General features: G+C 39.5%; 1 protein-coding gene across 2 annotated transcripts in view; it reads right to left on the bottom strand.

The window, feature by feature from the left end:
* arhgap36 (Rho GTPase activating protein 36) overlaps positions 1–21,215 on the bottom strand; it is a 68,499-nt gene that overhangs the window by 25,630 nt on the left and 21,654 nt on the right. The window contains exons 1-2 of one of the 2 annotated variants that reach the window (XM_072376960.1): positions 18,532–19,243; positions 7,857–8,013 (exon numbers count right to left, since the gene is read on the bottom strand). In XM_072376960.1, coding sequence (XP_072233061.1) covers positions 7,857–7,992 — 136 coding nt within the window. In that variant the 5' untranslated portion in view covers positions 7,993–8,013; positions 18,532–19,243. Of the gene's footprint in view, positions 1–7,856; positions 8,014–18,531; positions 19,244–21,215 lie in introns of those variants that run through there. The other variant, XM_072376959.1, reaches the window with a different exon arrangement.

Raw genomic sequence — 21,215 nt, 5'->3', positions numbered from 1 at the left:
CTGCAATTTTGCATCATTAACATGTTCTTGGTTTTAGCTGAATTGCATCTGCGATTGATTCAGATTGCACAAACATAAATAACTGGAGAGCAGTCATCTAACATCTGTCTCCGGTTTAAGACAGAAGGAGATTAAATGAAGCGTTAGCTAAGATTCCAAAGCACCAATTTCTCCATAAAGTCTCCAGAAATCGCAGGACGAGGTTTTATGCTCTATGTGTTTCCCCCTCTGCCCCGAAAACGTCAGCAAATAGATTTAAAAACATGAGCAAAAACATCATGTAACACACTGGGTTTAATAACAAGCTATAGAGCAGCTGACAAAGTTGTAGCTTACTGGAAATGTAAAATGACAAAAAACATCTATGATCCCAGATTTAGAAAAAAAGACTGCAGAAAATGTATGTGCAAATGTGCTGAATCTTAAGTCTCATTACTCAACTAAGTCAAAATAACCTGACAGCATGAATCCTGGTAACTTACTGATCTTGTGCCCCCACCAGGATGACACTTTTAGAATAAAAAGTCAAGCTAATAGTCATAAGCAACAAGTCCTCCAATCGAAACAACCAAATATTTACATTTTTGTCAAGTCCTGGTTGGGTTTAGGTGACAACATCACTTGTGGAAAAAACAACACGGTTAGGGCTAGCATAATTTTTTTTTTTTTTTTTCGAACGCCACGGTTAACTTAATGGATGCCAAGTTACCGGTTGCCAACAACATATCAGGATGACACTAACTGGCAGAGTTGAAGTAATACGATTACTTGGGTAGGATATAAAAAAAAAACCCATCATGCTGAGGATTAAAATGCAGCCTTTCTGTTATTCTATTATCAACTGTCACATGAATTACCCACATTTTGGCATCAGACATGCAGCTGTTAGAGATTGCATATTCTTTGATTGAAATCATAGGTCGTTATCGCCTGCATGAACAATGATTCACGAGGGTGTAAATGGAAGGATGATCGTCTTGTTGAGAGTTTATCTAAACTTTAACTGAACTTTCGCCTTATTTTCAGCACCCTGAGAAGTTTTTTCTAAGGCTTACGATGCAGCCTCACAGAGAGTTTATTCTCTGCCTTAGCCGGGGCACTCATGATCAAACCAATGATGCTTGATTGGTTTGATAAAGGCTCAAGAGATCAAAAGTGTGTTTGATTTAGATGTGATAAAAAGATAACAACTGAGGAAATATGCTCGGAAATGGAAAGCCAGTTAGTTTGGAATCCCTGTAGATCAGAAACCCAGAAAGAGGGGCATGAGAATGAGCTCCAAACCACACCAAATAAGAGCAAATCTGTCAGACAAAGAATTCCCTGGAAAGACAAAGACTCTCATGCATATGCACCCTCAAACACTTGTACATGAAATCTAGCGTCTAAAGTCAACACCAACTGTAGGCTGTCTATGAAAGGGTGTTACCTCACACACTGAAATAAGCAGTTGTGGATAAGTGAGATGTAATGCGAGCAATAAAAATCCCTAAGAAGACAAAGAGAGGAAACCACAAGACGAAGAAACCCAGCTGAGAAAAAGTAACACAATTCCAAAGAAGACAAGCAAAGAGGGAGGGAGAGCAGCGGGAGGTGATGCCTGGGCCGTGAAAGACATGGTAGACTGAAGATATTTCACCCCAGGGGAGGAACTGGGAGGAAATCTTCCCACACTTAATCACAGAGCGCTTTGTGTGTGAGCCAGGGAGGAGAAACCGTCTGTTCCTCAGCTGATGTCGCTGATTCAAAAGGAAAAGAAACGTCACCTTAACCTTTATTGTCCCAACTTAATAGTTAATATAGCAGTGCTTAAATAGATACTTCAAATTACAGCGAAATTTAATCTTCAAACTTTATGAAGGTTCTAAAAGTTAAAGCAAGAAGTTTGTGAACCTAAAAACTACGTGCTTCTGACTTATTTTGAAGTATACTGACTTCTGTTACGCACATGCCTAAAACTTCCCTCAGACACCAGGAGCTGAGACACGACAGCTCACAACTTAAGTTTCCAGCCCTGCACCGCAACGCTTTGCTTGACAGTTGCTTTACATTTCTGTGAGCTTTTGATGGCGTCATCGAGGCCTCTTCAACATGACAAGAAGTTCATGTGTATGGCCGTTCATTTGCGAGGCTCACGCCTAGATTTGCGGTGTTACATCCCACAACTAGAAGTTTTACTGTAAAGCTTGTTAGCCTAACTGTAGCTTTGTTCATCAAACCTTCTGGCACAGCATGCAGCCTCTGATAGAAATCACCAGTAAAAGTTTTAAATTCCAGAGGTGACTCCTAAGAAAGAATGGACGTCCGGCAATCTGACCAGGGCAGGCATAGCAACATTTGTGCGACTGGACTTAAATCTTAAAAGCTAGAGTCACTTTAACAAATAGGCACGGTATCGGTAGCCCTTAATTTGGCCTACTTTTCAGATTAATCTAATAGGACGTATTAGTTTTTTTTCATACCAGCTGAGCCAAATGACTGGGGAAAAAAACACTGCTTAATTTTCTTTATTGACAGAGAGCAGCAGACAGTCCATGGAAATGAGGAGGCAGTAAAGAGTGAAAGATGTTTTTCTATAGCCGAAAACTACAATGCTCTCTAGCTTGAATAAAACCATAATGCAGGTGAGGCTAGCGGCCGTGGCTCAGTGGTGCGACTGGGTCACCCAATAACCTGAAGGTGGGTGGTTCCATTCCTCTCACTGCTCAAAGATTAGTGAACTGACAGCTGGAGGGATGGCAGTCCACCTCCTTGCCACGGCCGAGGTGCCCCTGAGCAAGGCACCCCATGCTCCCCGGGTGCTGTGAATAGCTGCCCACCGCTCCAGTGTATGGCATCTGTCTCCATGAGTGTGTGACCCTGTGCATGTGTGTGTTCAACAGGTGCCAACCTGGATGGGTTAAATGCAGAGGAGTAATTTTGTGTCTACCTTAACTTAATAGCCCTTTATCACATATGCTAGCATGCTTATTAGATTAAAATGATTGACATGCTGTAAGAGAGGTAGAACTTGATAAGAACTTTGGCACAAAGATGTTACGGAACAGTGAAGCCCTCATCTTTGCTGTGAATTTTTCTATTCAACTGAACCCTGATACATCTATCAGCAAAGATGTTAAAAAAAAAAATGAAAGAAAGAAAGAAAGAAAGAATAAACAAGAGAGAGATTTCCCAAAAGTGAAGCAAGCAGGGAGTCTGACAGGATGTGTCATACGGGCGAAGCACACAGACACACAAACTTGTCTCCAGTCCCTTGTTGCGTAGTTGGCATTTAATTTAGATTCATTCCCCGGAGACACTCATTTCAAACCAAGTTTCAACCCTGACGTGTTCTGTTCTACACTTTGTAACTTTCTCTAAACATACTTCAGAAGTTCCACATCCGTATCAGAAGTTACAATGTCTGTATGGGGTGTCTTGTGAATGCTTAAATCAGATTTTCCTCATACAAGTCCAAAGCCTATCTGTGGGAAACATGGTGAAAACATCCTGGAAAAATCGTTCTGAGTCTGTTTTGATTGCTCTAAAAGTTTGTTGTGGCTCCTTAAACCAATATCTCGATAGTGAATATATAGCAGATGTCTGCTATTCTGAAAAACAAAACCTTGCTTTGGTTAGAAAACACCAGACTTATTTTAGACCAAATTAGGTCCGGAACAAACATCCAGAATCCAGAGGTTCAGTCCTGCTTATTCGAACTCTCCAGTGCAGCTCAGTCAAACTTTTTAGTCGTGTAAGATCCAAAAACATGAATTATTATTACTGGATTTAATCCTCCTATTTCCACTCTAAGATATATTGGGAGGGAGTAAGAACAGCTCTCTCACAGAGGAGGTAACTTGGCTGTTTTATTTTCCAGCAGAGAAAGTTAAACACAAATTCATCATCTTGAAACTTTTGCACCACATGTTATGATTTTAGATTCTGATGTCAAAGGTTTTTGTAAGGTGCCTCTGTTTATTAGGTCATTCAGATAAAGCTGATCATCGTGTTTATTTAAACCTGAAGTTTCTCCTTTTTCTGTGCATCGAAGAAAAAAAGATCCCTCTGATCTGCCTAATTCTGGATGTATTCTGCAGTAATGTGCTGATGTGTTTGTATTTGTATTGATGGATGTACTTTTAGCACTTTTAGATGAACTCATTGTGGTTACTCTGTTTTTGCAGATGTGGTGTTTTCTTCACCCTGATAATAGAGTGTTGCTACTTAATCACCATCAGATGTGTGAGAAGGATGGAGGCTATAAAACGAAGCCGTAGCCTTTGTCTTACTAACGCTGATCTTAAGGAAGGTGTCGATAATCAGTTTTGGATTAGTGATCAGTACCATTACTTGTTGTGCTATATGTGAAGATTAGCATGAGCCCATGTGAGAATTTTGAGACCGCAAGCCCAAGATGTTAAATCCAGAGCATCAGGATTGCTGAGCAAAACTAGCTGCTGTGGTTTATGGCTGACACCATAGAGAACGAGTTGTTTTGGTGTTTCTACTAATATGCTTTAATTTCAGAGACCTCCTCGCCGCAGTTTTAAGATGCATAAAATTGTGCATAAGACAAGCAGTTGTATTCCTTTTTGAACATTTTTATCCTCCGCAAAACCCCACAGACTGCTGAAGAGGAGGTATGAAAGAACTTGACTGCTCACCTGAAACCAGACATATGCTGGGTCTCTACCAGAAACATGGTCAAAGTTGAGCAGCTCAGAGGTTAATTATCCTTCAAGCGAACAACAGTATGGGCAGGAACAAGAGAGTCTGAGAAAATCAGCTTACATGCTGACTGATCTGACAGGAGAAGCGGCCACCGTGAGACCCTGAACACACACACACACACACACCGATTCAACTGTGGGCAGCTTGCTGTAGCTTTTGCCTCCGTGAACCCTCTGACTTCAATGATCCCTCCAGCCTCAATTCACACAAGGCAAAGACAAAACCTCTCACTTTGCAGTCTACACAGTGTGTGAAAGATTTGCAGTTTATAAGTGCAACAATCCCACTTTATTAGCTGGATTTACTACACTAGAGTTCAGACGGATCAGGACATTGCACATAAACAATATTTCAAAGGGAGGAACGGTCCAGAGGCCAGATAAGGAAAATATGCAGGTAAATATCAGTAGAAATAAAGTACCAAGGTATTTCCAAATGTTATCAGAGATTAACTGATTTTAGAGTATGAAATCTGTCCAATATAAAGGCTTCATATTTATACTGAAGGGGTAGGGTGTGATTTTCTGCGTAAAATGTATTCCATTAAAGCCTCATGTAGGACAGACAACTTACACAGAAATACTAAAGTATTTCCAAAAAGAAACCTCAACCAGTCTCAGGACAGATTAGAGATTGAAAAAATTGAGAGTTTAATCAGACATATTACCGTTTTAAAGACTGACCAGTTTTAGCTTTGTTCGTCAAAGCAGAGATAATAAATTTAGAGGGTGAGTGAGAGGTCAGTGTTGAAGCTTTGGTCTCATTATTACATAACTAACTAGTAACCAATAAGGTGTTCTTCTGTGCAGGTGTTGCACAAATGTGGGTTTAGTGATTCAAACATTTCTCAAAGAAAAAATGCTTTGAAGGCAATTATACACAGCTTTTCCAAGTGAGCAAATCCATCAATATAAAGACAACTCACTCGCGAGAGCCTGTTTTCATCCATTGATGGATTTTTAGCGCACATTACCTTTAGGTCTCTGTATATAATTTACAAAGTGATGTCAGTACCTCCTCGATTATTTAAATTCAGACAAGCATTTGGACAATTTAAGATGAGAAATCACTGAAAAGTCTTATAAATTAACTGATTAATCGAAAATAGGAATGGAAACATGCCCCATCTGGTAGAACTCTGCCCCCTAATGGTGAGAAACCACCATTAATGACAAATCAGTGTGGTTATCAGGCCTCATCTAAAATGACCACATTCGGAGCTGAGAACAGAAGTGCTTTGTTTCCATCAGTGGTGTCATTCCTTTATTGGTATTTAGCTGGAAAACATTTTCTTTTAGGTCTTAGGTATCAGCTTCCTATAATGTTATTTTTGCACTCACAACAGCTAAGTGTAGCCAACATCTTTGTCTCCAGCTGTAAGAAGAGCCTTTTTAAACACCAGAAAAACAACTGCACTGGCTGTTGGTTAAAGTAACTAAATATGACTTAAGTGGGAAGTTATTTGCCTACTTAGCTTCGTATTACCTCTCTAATAGGAAATATGGCCAGTTCAGAGTGTTATCGGTGGGTGAACGTGGAAAGAAATACAAATCATGTTGGATCATTTGGGCTTTTCTTATCATAACAGACAGCTGAGACTTCTTTTAAACCAAAGACTCAGGTTAAGTGTCAGCTTATCCGTCCTGCTTCATACACATTCTTCAGATTCACAAGCAGATGAATATGGGTCCTTTGACAGCTGGAGATTTGGACTTGCTCAAAGGCTATTCAACCCTATTCTATCAAGGAGGGGGCTTAACTTGATGAAATAGTCTCAACCGTCATCAGACTTGCTTTTATAGCCTTTATATAGCCACGACTCTAAAGAAAACAGTTGGGAGTCCACTGTAAAGGTACCTCTTTGATCAAAAGAGCCGAGAATTCACAGCGACCATCCCTCATCCCAAGCCTCTGAGGTACACAACAGTATCCTTTAAGCACCAGTGCCATGATGCAATGGTTCATATGAGTCCACATGAGAAGGTAGAAATGATGGTCGCTGATCAAGTTGCCAGACAGGGAAACCCCTGGAAACCCCATTTGAAACCATAGTTTCTTAGTTAGGACTGGCCACCAAAAATGTGATAATGGAACATATTAAAATACATCCTTTTACAACTTTAAGCCTGCCCATTGAAGACTTATGTTGATGATCAAATAATTCAAATGTGACTTCAGTCGACGAGTTGGGAGTGACACGGTACTCAGTGTGTGATCATGGTTGGACGCTGTAATAATAAATGTTTGAAACCAGGTTAAAAAAAAAAGTATTTTCTTTGCAAGCTATGTAAAAAGAAATATCAAGAAAAGAGCACTAGCAATGACCAAATAAAAGATCAAATTAACAAAGGCTAATGTGGATTTGGATGCACTGAGAAAGACTGTCTGGCATGCATACCTGAGAATAATCAGACTCATGAATAGTGCGTTCCATTTAAGGTGGAAAGTCCTAATTGACTGCTTTCTGACGGTTCCCAAGAGGGAAGGTTTTGTGATTTGGGTAGTTTGACTTCCTAAGTTCCTAATCTCTGACCTCAGACTTCTGGATGCATGCACAAATGCAGAAAACCCGGCATAATGTGTTGGTGTTCGCTGGTAATGCTAGCAGCGGCTAATGAGCTGAGTTGTGCTGGACTACAGCTGAATCAAATGCAGCACCACTTCCTGCTCGCACTTACAGTAAATAGAACACAGCAAACATCCACCATCCCACCATTTAACCAACCTTATCAACTCTCTATTCCCCCTCTCTACCTTCATGGTTTCATATTTAGTGCATAAATATGAGAATGGTATATATAAAAAACTCCCAGATGACTGTGGCTACATTTGAAATAAACATTTGCAACCATCTACTTAAGTTACCATGTCTAACACTGGTCAAATTAAAGCTTACTATAGGGCTAGCTACAGAGGCAGACAACACAGCATATTAACTAGTTAACATCCATTTAACTCTTAAGAAAAAGGGAAGACTTCTTTAAATCATGGATACTTGAGCATTAAAATGGATTACAGAAAAAAAGGGATTGAATTTATATACTTTGGAAAATGCTCATGACCCTAGTAAAGAAAACAGAGATTGCAGGGTGGTCACCCGGGTTGTATAACCCTCAGAAACACCATAATTGTCATTTTCCCACCTGTGGGGATGCTGATCTTGAAGTCCAGGTCCCTCTCCTCAAGGTGGTACAATGCAGCTTCCTGCAATCTGGCTCGCTCCAGCTCTGAGAGGCTCTGGATAGGAACAGGTTGCAAGCGAACGCTCTGCCCCAACATGGTCGTCCACGTGTGGTCCCCCTGCAGGGAGGAGAGAGGTTTGAGAGGCACTGATGACTGAGAAGGACACATGACAGCACAGGTCATTAATCACCCAACCGCTTGCACTTTATCAAGAAAATTTAAAGCAAATGTTCTTGTCCCTTTGATGATTTAATCAAAAGACAAAATGGGAATCTCTTGGCTGCAATCAATGAATCATCAGTGAACATTATCAACCAACCATCAAGTTCTTGAAAGGAAACGTCTGAGAAACCCAACAAGTACTCAGCCCTGTCCCCACTTTTATCGTCCTCTCACATTCCCCAACAAGACATGATGTTTAAAAAAGACCCAAAGCCAGTCCCACGTTTTCTTCATTGAAATAAATAGAAAAATATTGTGTTATGTCTCATGTCATTGTGTTTCAAGGTCTTATTTATTTACTTATTTTTACCTTCCTGATTCTTTTGCGAACATCATTGTTTGTTGACCATGGGACCTTGGCACAGTGAGTGTTAATTCAAGTCTCTTTTTGGATAGAGCCTGTCACTGTGACAAACTCAGTGTGTGAACAGTTGTATAGTGTCTTCTGTGCCTCTGGAGGAGCTTTGTAAAGTCTCAGAAAATGGCCTAACACATCAACATTTTTGGTGGGTTTGGAGACTACAAATTAATAACAAAAAACTTATGTAACAGACTGAGGGCATTTTTTAGTTGAAAGATGCAGCATTTAGCTGGCATGGAGAATCAGTTACATCCCATCAAGTTGCAATAAAAGATCTTGTAATGTTAGTCTTTTTATATCAAAAGATCTGTTTCAGTTTGCATTGCTCACAATCACCAGCTTCAAAATCTAACAGCCAATTGAATTGTTCATTTCAGCTATTATCAGTCCAATAGATATGGCCAATTGATGCCTTTCTTCGACTCCTAGTTAGCTGATTCTCATTACCTTGAGAAAGTGTACTTTTTAAAGCAGTAGTAGAACTGGTGCAGATATAACTAAGGTGTTTTAGCTACATTAAGCTAAGCTAAATTGATACAGCTAAGAATTCTGTTTGAGTCTAAAGAGGTATAAAGCTGCTTGGTTGGGTTCAGGAAAATATTGTATTTTGGATTTAAACACTGACAATATCAGATCTTTTAAATTCACTTGTTGAAATGACCACAAGGTGCCTATTTGGTCCACTTTCTGCATTGGTATAAAAGAAAGGAAAACGCACTTAAATGTGGGGGTAAAGGCAGCACGTTTGATGGAGGAATGCAGCAGCCAAGGGTTAACAAGAGCCAGACAAATTCATCTAGATCTAAGATGTGTGCTTTACAACCTGCTTTCCCTATCAGACAAAAATGTGTGTTTCATATATGTGTTCCATGTTTACATATGGAAAGTCCTTCCTCATATGTGCCGGGAGGCTCAGAGCACTAAGCCCAAAATATTTTACACAAAAGACAACGAATAGATTTTAGAAGACTTTTTTTTTTCGACCACCTTGAGCAAATTTGACATGGCGGTTGGGGGACTGTGCCATCTTTCAGATTCTTATGTAAAAAGAGCATTTGACGTCTTTGTTCCTCAAATTGTTGCAATGTGTGTTTAAATTAAATCCAGTGGGATGTTTGGTGGGGGAAATGTCCCTCCGACAACCCCCAGAAATCAGAACTTTCTATATGCTTTTTAAAAAAAAAAAAAAAAAGAGGTCATAAGACAAGAGGGAAAGCAACCAGTACGCATTTTACAAGCTTTGGATGAAGTAACAGTAAGCACAGATATATACAGCAAAGTATAACACACAGTGTAAAATGGAAATGTTATGGGGCATCGGTGTAGAGTTTTATGAGTTACCCGATATCTACGTGTGTACACAGTACTTGAGAAGATCTAGCCAGCCATTTTTCTTACTTGTCTTCTGTTTTTACATGTTTTGGTAACTATATATATGCAACGATGATGGAAATCAAAGGCCACACTAGATACAGAGTCTGCTGGACTCTCCACAAGGGATGACAACATTGTGAGCATAGATACTAGTCTCCTCATGTGTCTACGTCAAGCAGTAACAACTGACAATAGTAATTATGACATAACTCTAGTTCTGCAAAACCTAAATTGGAGCGACTGAGATCATTGCTATGGAAAAAAAGAGAGAGGCTATTAGTGGACATGGTGCGTACAACCACTGAATCAGTTCAAACACATTCCCAACTACTGACTCGCTGACACTCGGCGCCATCCCTGGCGCTGGATGTTGGCAAAGCTGTCTGCAATAAAAAGTATAGTGTTGTTTTCAAAAATGTAACCACTACGTGTTACTAACCTCAGCAAAGTATTATTAATCCCTAATAAAGTAATACAGTCGTGGAGCAAAGGACGTAGGGAAAAACTCTGTCTCAAAGTTAAAGGAGAACTGGAGTCCCTCGACGTAGCTTTTGAATGTCAATCACCGTCTTTCATTTTGACCTCCTCATGAGGTCCATGTTACTGCTCGTAACTCAGCATTATGAATGACATTTTGCTGTCACTGCTTATTAATGCCACAGAAGGCTCTGAGGCTCTGATTCAGTGTAGCAATACAGTATAACCAAGCTTTTAGGGAGCGGGTTGTATGAAAGACTTTGGTGTGTAATATCTGCCTGCTAAAATACTCATAATTACAAAATATCTATCATGCTTATGTTAATTCAGTATGAAGTTTACACTCTATGACCATATTGGTGCTTGCTAGCTGTAGCGTCCATATATCAGCTAAGCAACCCGACTGCAGATAAGAGGAAGGTTGGATGGATGACAGGGCTGAATTAGCTTTGTAGGTAAATAACAAGTCCATAACAAAAGCACTTTAAGATATCTTGACCTGGTGGAAGTATTACACAAAAAGTTCAAAACGAGTTTTAAGTGATCAGTAGATTTTACTATAACTTTTCAAACAATTGGCAAAAAATCATCAAAATTGTAAGCGTTCATGTTAACGAACTTTTGTTTTCTTTGAGAATCATAGTTGGCTTCACCAAGATGATTATGTTGATGATTTGGTTTCTTTGTCTGTTTTAGAGTTATGGATGGATTTAAAAGAAAATGTTCACCAAAAGTGGGACATCAGATGTTGATGTTGCTCTGGATTTGATCCATAAACTTGTTATTCAGCCTGGGCAGAAGTATGTAGGTCTGGCCTTGTTTTTTAATTCTCACAGTCTGCCTTTAAAGCAACTGATTAAAACAACAACAACGACAATCAAATGTACAGATTTCCACTTGATAACTAATCTTGGTGTGTACATGCTTACATGCTTTCAAATAATTACTCTGTTGGAGACAGGCAGCTTAAAGCCTTGAGCAGGAACCTGGCTGGGTTACAGTAACCTTTCACAGTTAATTCTCTGTCTGCCTTGCTGCGTGTGCTGTAAACTGCAGTTTTGCGGACGTATACCTCCGCATTTCTGTGACTGAATTGGCCTTAACCCACAAATACAGCGAGATGGCAGAAAATGACTTTGGTCCAGCGCAACCAGAAAAGTATATGTTTCTGTATAAAATACCATGAGTAAGACATGACATTTCTGTGACAGAGAACACATTCCGCGCTGCAGGCATAGATTCTAACTTACATGCGCAACAGTTCTTTTAGTCTAAAATGTGACTCTCTTGTTTTGTGTCAGGGTTGCTGGTGCAGTTAGACACAAGACCAGCCAAAAGGTCATAATCTCTTATCAGGCCCCTTACATTTCACTCTTTACTCTTTTCTGGTTTTGTTTTCATTCGTTGTGCTCACATCCCAGAAATACACATTTTCTAGCTCATCAGGATAATGAGTCCTCTGTCACGAGTGACGCAAAGCATGACACCAACCTAACACTGAAACATTACTTGTGGGTTAGAGGGATAAGTATGGTTTCTATATATATGTTGTGAACTTAGCACGGTTATGACAAGAACAAAAACAACAATCTCTCTGTTTAAAAGCAGGGTTATCACAGCTACTGTATGTTAATGACAAGAGCAAACAGGCAGTTGGAAATAACAGCAAAAACAACTAATATCTGTGTATTTGTCGCATTTTTTAAACAACTAACAAAAGAAAACACATCGTGTGACATATGACGGTATTTTTTTTAAACGCTATTGCTCTTTTCAATTTAATTAAATTAAATTTAATTAAATTTTCAATTGTGCGCTAAAAGAATTTGTCAAAAGAGGGCACATTATCAAGTCATTTGCATTCAGAAATGTCCTTGATTAACCAAGTATGCCTTTAAAAACACGCGGTAATTGCTTATGTTCCACCCTGAATAAAACGTTTACTAAAACACAGATTGAATTTCTTGTTGCTTTGATTGAAGCAAACCAAAATGCTTCTGTGTAGTTCACTCAGCTCGGTCAAGTTAGCATTCGTTTATATAGTGCGTTTCATGCACGAAGCCTCACAATGTACACAAGAAAAAAACTGTAGTTTGGAGCACACTCATAAGTGCAAAAGGGAAGTGTTGAACACTGACACATTAAACTGTAAAAAAAAAAAAGGTGTAACCAACAAAACAAGAAAAAATGCTGCTGATGAGTTCGGTTGATGCTGATGAGAAATCTCTATCGGAAATGGAAAAGAAATGGTGTGATATCAAAGTCAGTGTCCAAAAACACGTCACAGCACCCACTGGATGCAAATGTCAGGAAATCCCCATTAACGCACCCACCTTCATCCAGAGCGTGGCTAGTTTCCGACCGTGAGCAGGGATTTTACCAGCCGAGATGACGTTTCCACCCAGTGACAGATGAGAAAGCACAACAAAACTAACACCTTTGGACATGTGCATTGTCAGCATTATTGAAGATACAGCTTTATCCTGTTTGATTTCTGCTTGTTTTCCAAGGGAACTTAATGTATTTGGGGCCCAGGGAAACGATAACGTTTAACACATATGGTGTATTCTGGCTAAATGATACTTGGGAAATGCCAGATTTGTCTCTCATCTCATACTGGAAAGTGCAGGTGGCTAAAACCCTAATCCCCAAAGCAGGCCAAATTCAGATATGCACAAAAATAGCCTCAGCTATATGCCCCAACCTTTTCCAACTGTCAAAGGGAAGTTAACAAGGCAGGTAACGTCGCATATTAACTAGCTAACGTCAGCTAGTTATCCTCTTAAAGAAGAAAAGTAGAGCAGTGCTATTTATATATTTTGTGAAATTTGTACGTTTGTACTATAATCAAATTTAATTTAATGCTTTTATGTAAGTGTTCCATCTGTTTAAAATGACAGCATCTTTCAAATGTCCTGCTGAATCTGGTGTTTTTACTGACTGCACTGAACAGTGAGAGGACACTATCTCTCTCTGCATGTGGGCATCAACACTGAAATAAAAGAATGAATAATGTAATAGTATTACTGGATAAGTAGTACAATTTGTATGATTAGCAGTGTTAGTATTTGTGTTTTTAAATGGAATCAAGCAGATCATGTCGTACGTTGTTTGAATTTAAGTTAAATTCAGTACAATACATACACATTTACTAATGTTCCACATACTCCACATGTTATTTGTAAATTAAATAGATTGTGTTCAATAGATTTTTTTCTTCCTTTTAAAATAAAGACATTTCGAAATGTTACAAACATTTTAGAGCTCATGCCTACATGTGATATAACATGGCTACATTATAGGATTTGCAATTTGGTTGCTATTACCTTGCAGCGACTGTGTTGGCTGTGCAAGGGCTACATATTTTGTCAGCATCCAGATGTAAAATATTCCTGCTGACCTTCTGTAAACCATTAGCCTGTAACCACAAGGAAAAGAAGGCTGCCGGTCACAAACTCCCAAATTCACTACGAATCTTTACTCAAAAATGCCTAATTTAGAGTGTTGAGTGTTTCCCAACCTATATATTGTGATCGCCCGATATCTAGCCTTGTCCAGTACTCTGTGGCTCCATCATTTGTGGTGAATTATGAGCAACATCAAATCAACTGTAATCTAATATAACTATCATGTAAACACTAACTGCAATTAATCTCTTAAACTCTTACCACTAGGTTGTGAAAGTCACTTTTGATAACACAGAGCCAATTTCCAAATTTGGGATCCATCACAAATTCAATCATTAGTGTACTCCACCTCCTCTCTCTTTAGATTTTGTGTTCAATAATAGGAAATAGGAAATTAGACAATTCAAGCCACATGACAGCTAAACCACACAGGAAGAAGGAGCAAAACAGAGTCCAATGACCCAAAAAAAAACTTTTCGGTTATTATAAGTAGAGATGTTTTTCCAGATGTTCACAGTAGCATGTGCGTCTCATTTTCTCAGAGCAAATGTGCGGCAAGATAAGATGCAAAGTGAGAACTTCAAAGATGAGAGATTTTAGATACTGGAGGATTAATAGGGGTCATCTGCATTTACTGGACTGCCCACGCGTAAAGAGGCCATTTAAATCTGCCTGTCAAACAGGACAGAGGTGTTGGAAGACAGAGCGATCGCTCTACAAAGGCACACCTGCTTATCAGGGATGCATTTTTTCATGTTTGCATTGAAAGAGAGATAATCATGGAATCGAAATAGTGGCAAAATGTATGTTTGTGTTCATATCAGCTTTGTGTGTTGTTGTACATCCTGCACAATGAGGTGACGAGGTAAAAGAAACATGCTCTAATAGCGAACAGATGTTTCTTTCTGCCCTCTTCCCAGCGTCGGCTCTCTCTCCCATTTCACCCCTGCACCCTCATCTCTCTCTCAGGCTCCTGGTCATGCGGCCGTGTATATTTGTCTCTCCCGTGGGTGCTCCTCATCATGTCCCTTTTGTGCTGTTCATCATTAACCCTGGCCTTTCATCCTGACCTCACTACTTGGCCAAACAGGGAAAATGAGACTGAATGCAGCCTCTTGTTCTCACTGATTAGCGAGTGAGGTGATGAGGTAGTTAGATTTTCTGGATTACTTAATTAATTCTATTTAATTTAAATGAACATGACAAGTACTGTCCAGGTTGAATGTCTCAAATGGGTAAAGTGGAAAGTAACCGTGAAAACACCAATCTCATTATGCTGTAGTTAGATTGAAGCAAATGAATTCATAGATGTGTTTACTGAACCTTGCACATGACTTGTAGAGGGTACAAAACTTTTGGGGAAAACTGGGTTTAATGACTGCAAAATGACTGAAATAAACATCCTTCACTCTAATCATATCCATTTCTCTTCTACATCTGATTGTCGACTGTATATGTGAAAAAAAAGTTTATAGAAAAACTTCCAACATCCAAGAGCTGAACTTTTTGGAAGTCTGTGTTTTCTGGCTTTACTGTTCAGCACATTACTTCACCTATTCATGTTGCTCTAATGGCTTTCATGCTTCTTTGGTGGTCGTTTACCGCAGGCACTCTCTGAACTCCATATTGCACTAGACATATGTAAGTAATGCATTACAAATGTACCCTCTTCTCCCCTGGGCTTTATTCAGCTCTATTTATAGTTTTGTGAAACAAGCATAGTGGCATAGAACATAACTCAATAAAGCTTGTATATACAGCAGTATACTTTATATTTACACTTATGACTTGGTGCTGGTAACATAATATGTGCACAAAGAGATGTAAAAAGCTAATTGACTCAAAAAAATGACAAAAACTGAACACAAATCACCACCATAAGATGCTAAAATGTACCTTATAAGACACAAAACAACCACAAAGTGACCAGAAAGACTCAAGTCAGTGCCATTGAGATGCTATGTACACAAATGATCAAGAAGAGACACAAAATTTGATATAAACGAGTATAGATGCAAAATTGACCCACAATTTGATGGACATATAACAACCATTAAGAGGTGCAGCATTACTTCAAAGTCATGAAGAAATCTGTCGCTCTTTCAGTCTCGGTATTTTCAACCTCTGTGGAACGACTAGGGGAAACATATACTATAAATGTGAGTGCTCAGGGGCCCATTGTTTCATAATCCATCAGGGATTTTAACCACGAAACAGGGAACTAAAAGACAAACTAGCAGTGAGGATCTGTTTGAAAGGTTTTTTAAATACACCACACGCTTTGATTTGTCCGCTCCTATTTTGTAGTTCCCATAATGCACATGTAAATGCTTTATTTTCTTTTAGTCTAATGAGGGAACATTATCTTCACATTATGCAGGTTGACACCGTGCTTCTTGCCTGGTCTCATTAAGACGCTCTCAAAAACACATCACAACTAAGCCTCAGACACATTAGTATGCAAAGGTACTCTGTCATTCACTGATGAGAAGCGCACACACACACACACACATAAGCAGACAAGCAGCACAAATAGGCACTTGGCCAGAGACGTGTGGCTCAGCCACAAAAACAGGTCCTGCATCAACACAGCAGCTCTTTTGTTACAGTCCTCACAAACCTGGCACAGGACCTCACACACAATCCGTTTATTTCAACATCCCCATGGAACATTTGACGCTATATATTCTCCAGCCCTTTAACCTTGATATTCCAAACTGAATGCTTTAAACCTAACCTTAACCTAATTCTAAACCTAAAATAAAGTCCTAACCCTCAAAAATCACTTGGTTCTTGTGGGGACAGCAATTTGATCTCCACATTAACAAGGACGTCCTCGTAAAGCTGGTTTCCCGTCAGGTTGTGGTCCCCATCATGACAGAAACACAAGAACGCACATTCATATACATTTCTGTCACTGCCACGGACGTGATAAAACATAATCCTTATGTCAAACACAAGGCCTCTTCACTTTACATGTAATCATTTTAAGACTTTTTGCGTGAGTGTGTCAACAGATTCACGTCGCCACAACTTCCCAGCAGAATACAACAAAAGTAAGAGCATTCATGCCTGTATTACATACTGAAGTAATCACACTGCTCACATTGTTTAGGAAGGTTTTCCTACTTATGTAAAATGAGAAACTTACATCTTAGAGCTGGAAATTTAAAATGACGATGGGGACTCTACAAATCGATACCTGTTACACACATTTTTGCTTTTGATGCTTGATGCTGGAAGGGTTGGAGTGCTCTACTTTGCTCTTTAAAACACCCAAAGCACGTTCTATTGGAGTAAAGTTAGGTAACATATGTGGCCAGCTCAAAGTTGGTACTTTTTATTTCTTCAGAATCTGTGTGATTTCGTGCTCCTGGATCCTTATCACACTCTTCCTCTGCCAGGCCTCTGCACAGTGGGAGTCATCTTGTCAAACTATATTTTCGGTAATGTCAACATGCATTTAGGAGACATCTCAAAACATCATCTGTCCAACACTAGCTTATACAGGTGTAATCTCACTTTATCACATTGACACCTCCGTGTTTCACTGTGGTGTTTATGCATTGACAGTTGGAGCCCTGATTAGGTTCATATCAAGCATGTTGCATGAATCCGAGCAACACAAATTCATTCCAGCCTCATCTGACCAAAAAAATGAGCCCCAATTTTTCTCACCGTGCACACAAGTGGAGTAACCTTTCCCCTCACTGATCTGTCAGGGAAGTTTTTTTTGACAGGCACAGTCCGTAGGTCTAAACTGGGAAACTTATAGAGTTGACAGGTGAATGTATAACCATGTTTATACATGAATTAAGCAAAAAAAAAAAACCTCAAAGTCAGGTTTGTGATGATGATTTCTGATGGATTCACTCTTGTTGCACCAAGTTTCTGCTTTAGAAACTCTGTATTTTCTATTATAAAGCATTTGTTTTGGTTGTTTGTAAGAAGAAAATTTACTTGGACAGTCTGAAATAATGAGGATACTAAGATATCATTTTAAATCATTCGATATTTAGGTTTTATTGCATCTGGTTTTAGGTGTTAATTCACGTGAGTCGTGAATAGAAGCTTATAGAAGAGAAGTATTAGGATGGTAAAATCTTGCACATGTATATGTATACGTGCTTTATAAGGAAAATACTGACATTCAATAAAGGAAGGAAGGAAACCGAGTATATTAAAAGGTTCATTCAAGCCTTTAGGTTGTAGTACTATGACTACAAAAGATCTATTTATCTGTCTGTATCCTCTTCTTTTAGCTCTTCTCTTTTTTGCATATTTTTGTGAAACATGTTCAACAAAAGAGTAAGATGCAAGAGTATTTCTCAATACTTCCTTTTCTCTAAATCTTGTCCGAGGGAACGGAATGTGTAACCTTGTTTACTAGCTTAAAATGGCCAAATGCTGTTTATAAAGTAAGGCACCTGCCTAATTTTAGCTTATGCAGCCCCAGAGGGATTTTTGAAGTGACATCTGGTGTTTTCCAAAACACTGAAGAATTCTAGCCCTATTTCGGGGGAATATTGAGTAAATTCCAAGCCCGATATATCTTTTAGAACTTGAGAGACCTTCTCTGAAGTGTTGCTTATAATTTTCACTTGAGTTACCTTCTAATTCATCAAAGGTCGGACAAGTAAAAAAGCCTGAATTCCTCATCCATCATATTTTAAACACATTCAAGAAACGACTGTCAGCATGGAAATCACACGGCAGAGAGCTAAGATATGAGATGCCAAAGCACACTTGGTGCACACCCGGACTCACACACATAAACACACACACAGTTAGTACCTCTATTGGGGCTTCACTTTTTCCTCAACTGAAATCCACAACAAATAAGTCCTGCAGCTTTCTGAGCCTCAGCTATCCAGACTTTGGTCAGACAAACAAATGCATCTCAGCTCTGAGCTGAATGATAGACTGGATAGAAAGAGAGAGGAATGGGGAGGGCTGAGAAGTGCGTTAGATTAAGTGGGGAGGAGGAGGGTGGCTAGCTTGACTTCCAGGAGCTGACAACGTAAACACAAGAGGGGAGGGGAGGGAGGGAGGGAATAGAAAGGAGGTAAACACGAGACATAGAATACAACAAGGAAGCAAAGAGCAGGAGCTGGAAGTAAGAAGGGAAGAAATGAGGGGGATAAAGATAGAAGTGAGAAAGAAGTGATGGGATTTTAGGAGGTGAGAGAGGAGGAAGGAGGTAGGGTAAAAGAAATGGAAGGAGACAAGTCACTAAGGAGAGATTGAAAGGTAGAGGGGAAAAGATAGACACAACCAAGGATGACAGGAAATGAAATGGATTGAGCAAGGTGAGAAAAGGAAGGAAAACAGGGACAGTGAAAGCAAGAAAGAGATAAAATGGAGGAGGTGAGAAGAGGAAATTTTAGACTGGGAAGCAGAGAAGGAAGTATAAATAGGGAATGAGGAGGTGGGTGACAAGAAGATGTGCCAAGATAGGAGATAAAAAAGGTGAGAAAATGTGGTAACAAAAAAAATAAAGAGGGAACAAGATATGCGGGAAAAGTGGGGAATACGGAGAAAGGAAATGAGGAAATGGGGAAGAAGTAGAATAGGTGCAAATACATGAGACATTAAGGGTAGTATGGAGAGGACACGGGAAAAAGTAGGAAATGAGTAGGAGCAAGAGGAGAGAAGTAGGTAGGAGAGAGAAAGGAGTGGAGAGAAAGAAGTAATGAAGCAGGAGGAAGAAAAGCACAGATAAACATGGAGAGAGGAGGCAGGGAAGGAAGGAGAAGGGGTTAGGATGAGAGACAGAGGGAATGGAGGAACAGAATGAACGAGAAAAGGAGGGAGGGAGGGAGTAAGTGAGTAGGAGGAGGATTAAGAGGACAGGATCAAAGCTCTATAAAAAGGACAGGCAGGAGAACGGAGCTGAGAGGTAAAAGGCCGTGAGGAAATAAGATGTTTCATTTGAAGAGTACAAGAGTGGAGTACATCTACTAAAGCTACTAAAGGATATTTAAGTGTACTTTTAAAGCTGCCTGAACCGAGATCAGATCTGGATTTCTCCTATCTGAGCTGGAATTAAACATTTAATCGGGAGGACAATGACTAATATGTACATGATATTTACAGAAACAGGGAAAAGGATACATAACTACTGTGATTTCTGAAAAAATAAGTAATGTTGGAGGACCTAACACGAATCTGCATATTTTCATATACTATGATACATGCGATGAACAGACACACGTTTTGCATTTGAATTAGTAGAATCAATATATATGGAACACAACTCGCACTGCATTACGATGCCATGTACTGTAGAACCATTTAGAAGGTTGCAAACTTCCAAGACTTTGGTGGGAAATTTTCAAACACAAACCAAACCATTTTACATGGGGAGAACTTATTTGCAAGCAGACCCAAAACAGAACTGAGATTCTAGCTGTGGCTTCATCTGTGAGGCGGGGACAATAATCATAAGGTCATAACTTTCCTTTTAGTCTCCGGAAACCACAACGACGACAGCTTCGATCGCCTCTGATTAGAGCCAATCAATTATTACCTACCAATAGCAACAACAAAGCTAAGTTCGCATCCATCGGTTGCTTTTAAATATCTTAAATGGGTGTATAAGCAAGAGCTGAACCAAAAACACAAAGTTGTGCCTTGTAAAACCAGAGCAATTAACTCAAAGATACTCAAAAGACTTCAAGGAGCTGAAGGTTGCTCATGTTGTTCATTTAAAGAGCCTATGCTATGGTTTACATTTACAGAATTTCCTTTTGGGGTTAATTTAAAACAGATTTACTTGTTTTAAATGTAAAAAAAAATGATGAGATTTTTTCTCATACTGTACATTGCAAAACAATTGTCACCTTCTGTCCTTAGCACTTCATTTTTGCTAATGTCTCTTTAATCCCTCCCCTCTTTTTCAGAAAAGCCTAGTCTGCTCAAACTGGTCATCCGATTGATTCAAAAGGGGCAGAGTGCAATTCGGCTTCCCGTTTTTTGTTTGTGACGTAGTAAACTACCCAACTGGGCGCACAGTATGCAAATGTGTTTCATGGTGATGTCACCAAGTGAGGTAGGCAAAGCCAGGACTGCAATCAAAGTGTTTCAGGCAGCTCAGGATTGTCTTCTGAGGGAGAAAGCAAAATGTCAGACTGTGCAACTTCGCACAGAGCAAACCACCCCACACACACACACACACAAAAATATATATATATATATGAAGCAATATCTGCTCCACTTGCAATTTCCCCTGTTATGTGATCTAGAGGATGGACCTAAAATACTTGAGTAATCACAACGTGTTGTGCTGCTATGATAATCAGCTAATTGACAAAAATCCTCCAAGTAAATTCCAGTCAGCCATCCAGATTTTTTACAACAGCTGTGCAAAGGCTTTTTGTGTGTGTGTGTGTGTGTGAGTGTGTGTGTCCAGAGCACGCCTGGAACACATCTGTTGACACTTCAACAGCGCAGCCCAAAACAACAGCAGCTAAAAGAGA

The sequence above is a fragment of the Leuresthes tenuis genome, unplaced genomic scaffold (assembly GCF_036924035.1).
Source record: "Leuresthes tenuis unplaced genomic scaffold, fLeuTen1.0.hap1 SCAF_22, whole genome shotgun sequence".
NCBI lineage: Eukaryota > Metazoa > Chordata > Actinopteri > Atheriniformes > Atherinopsidae > Leuresthes > Leuresthes tenuis.
This window is presented reverse-complemented; position numbering and strand designations above follow the sequence as displayed.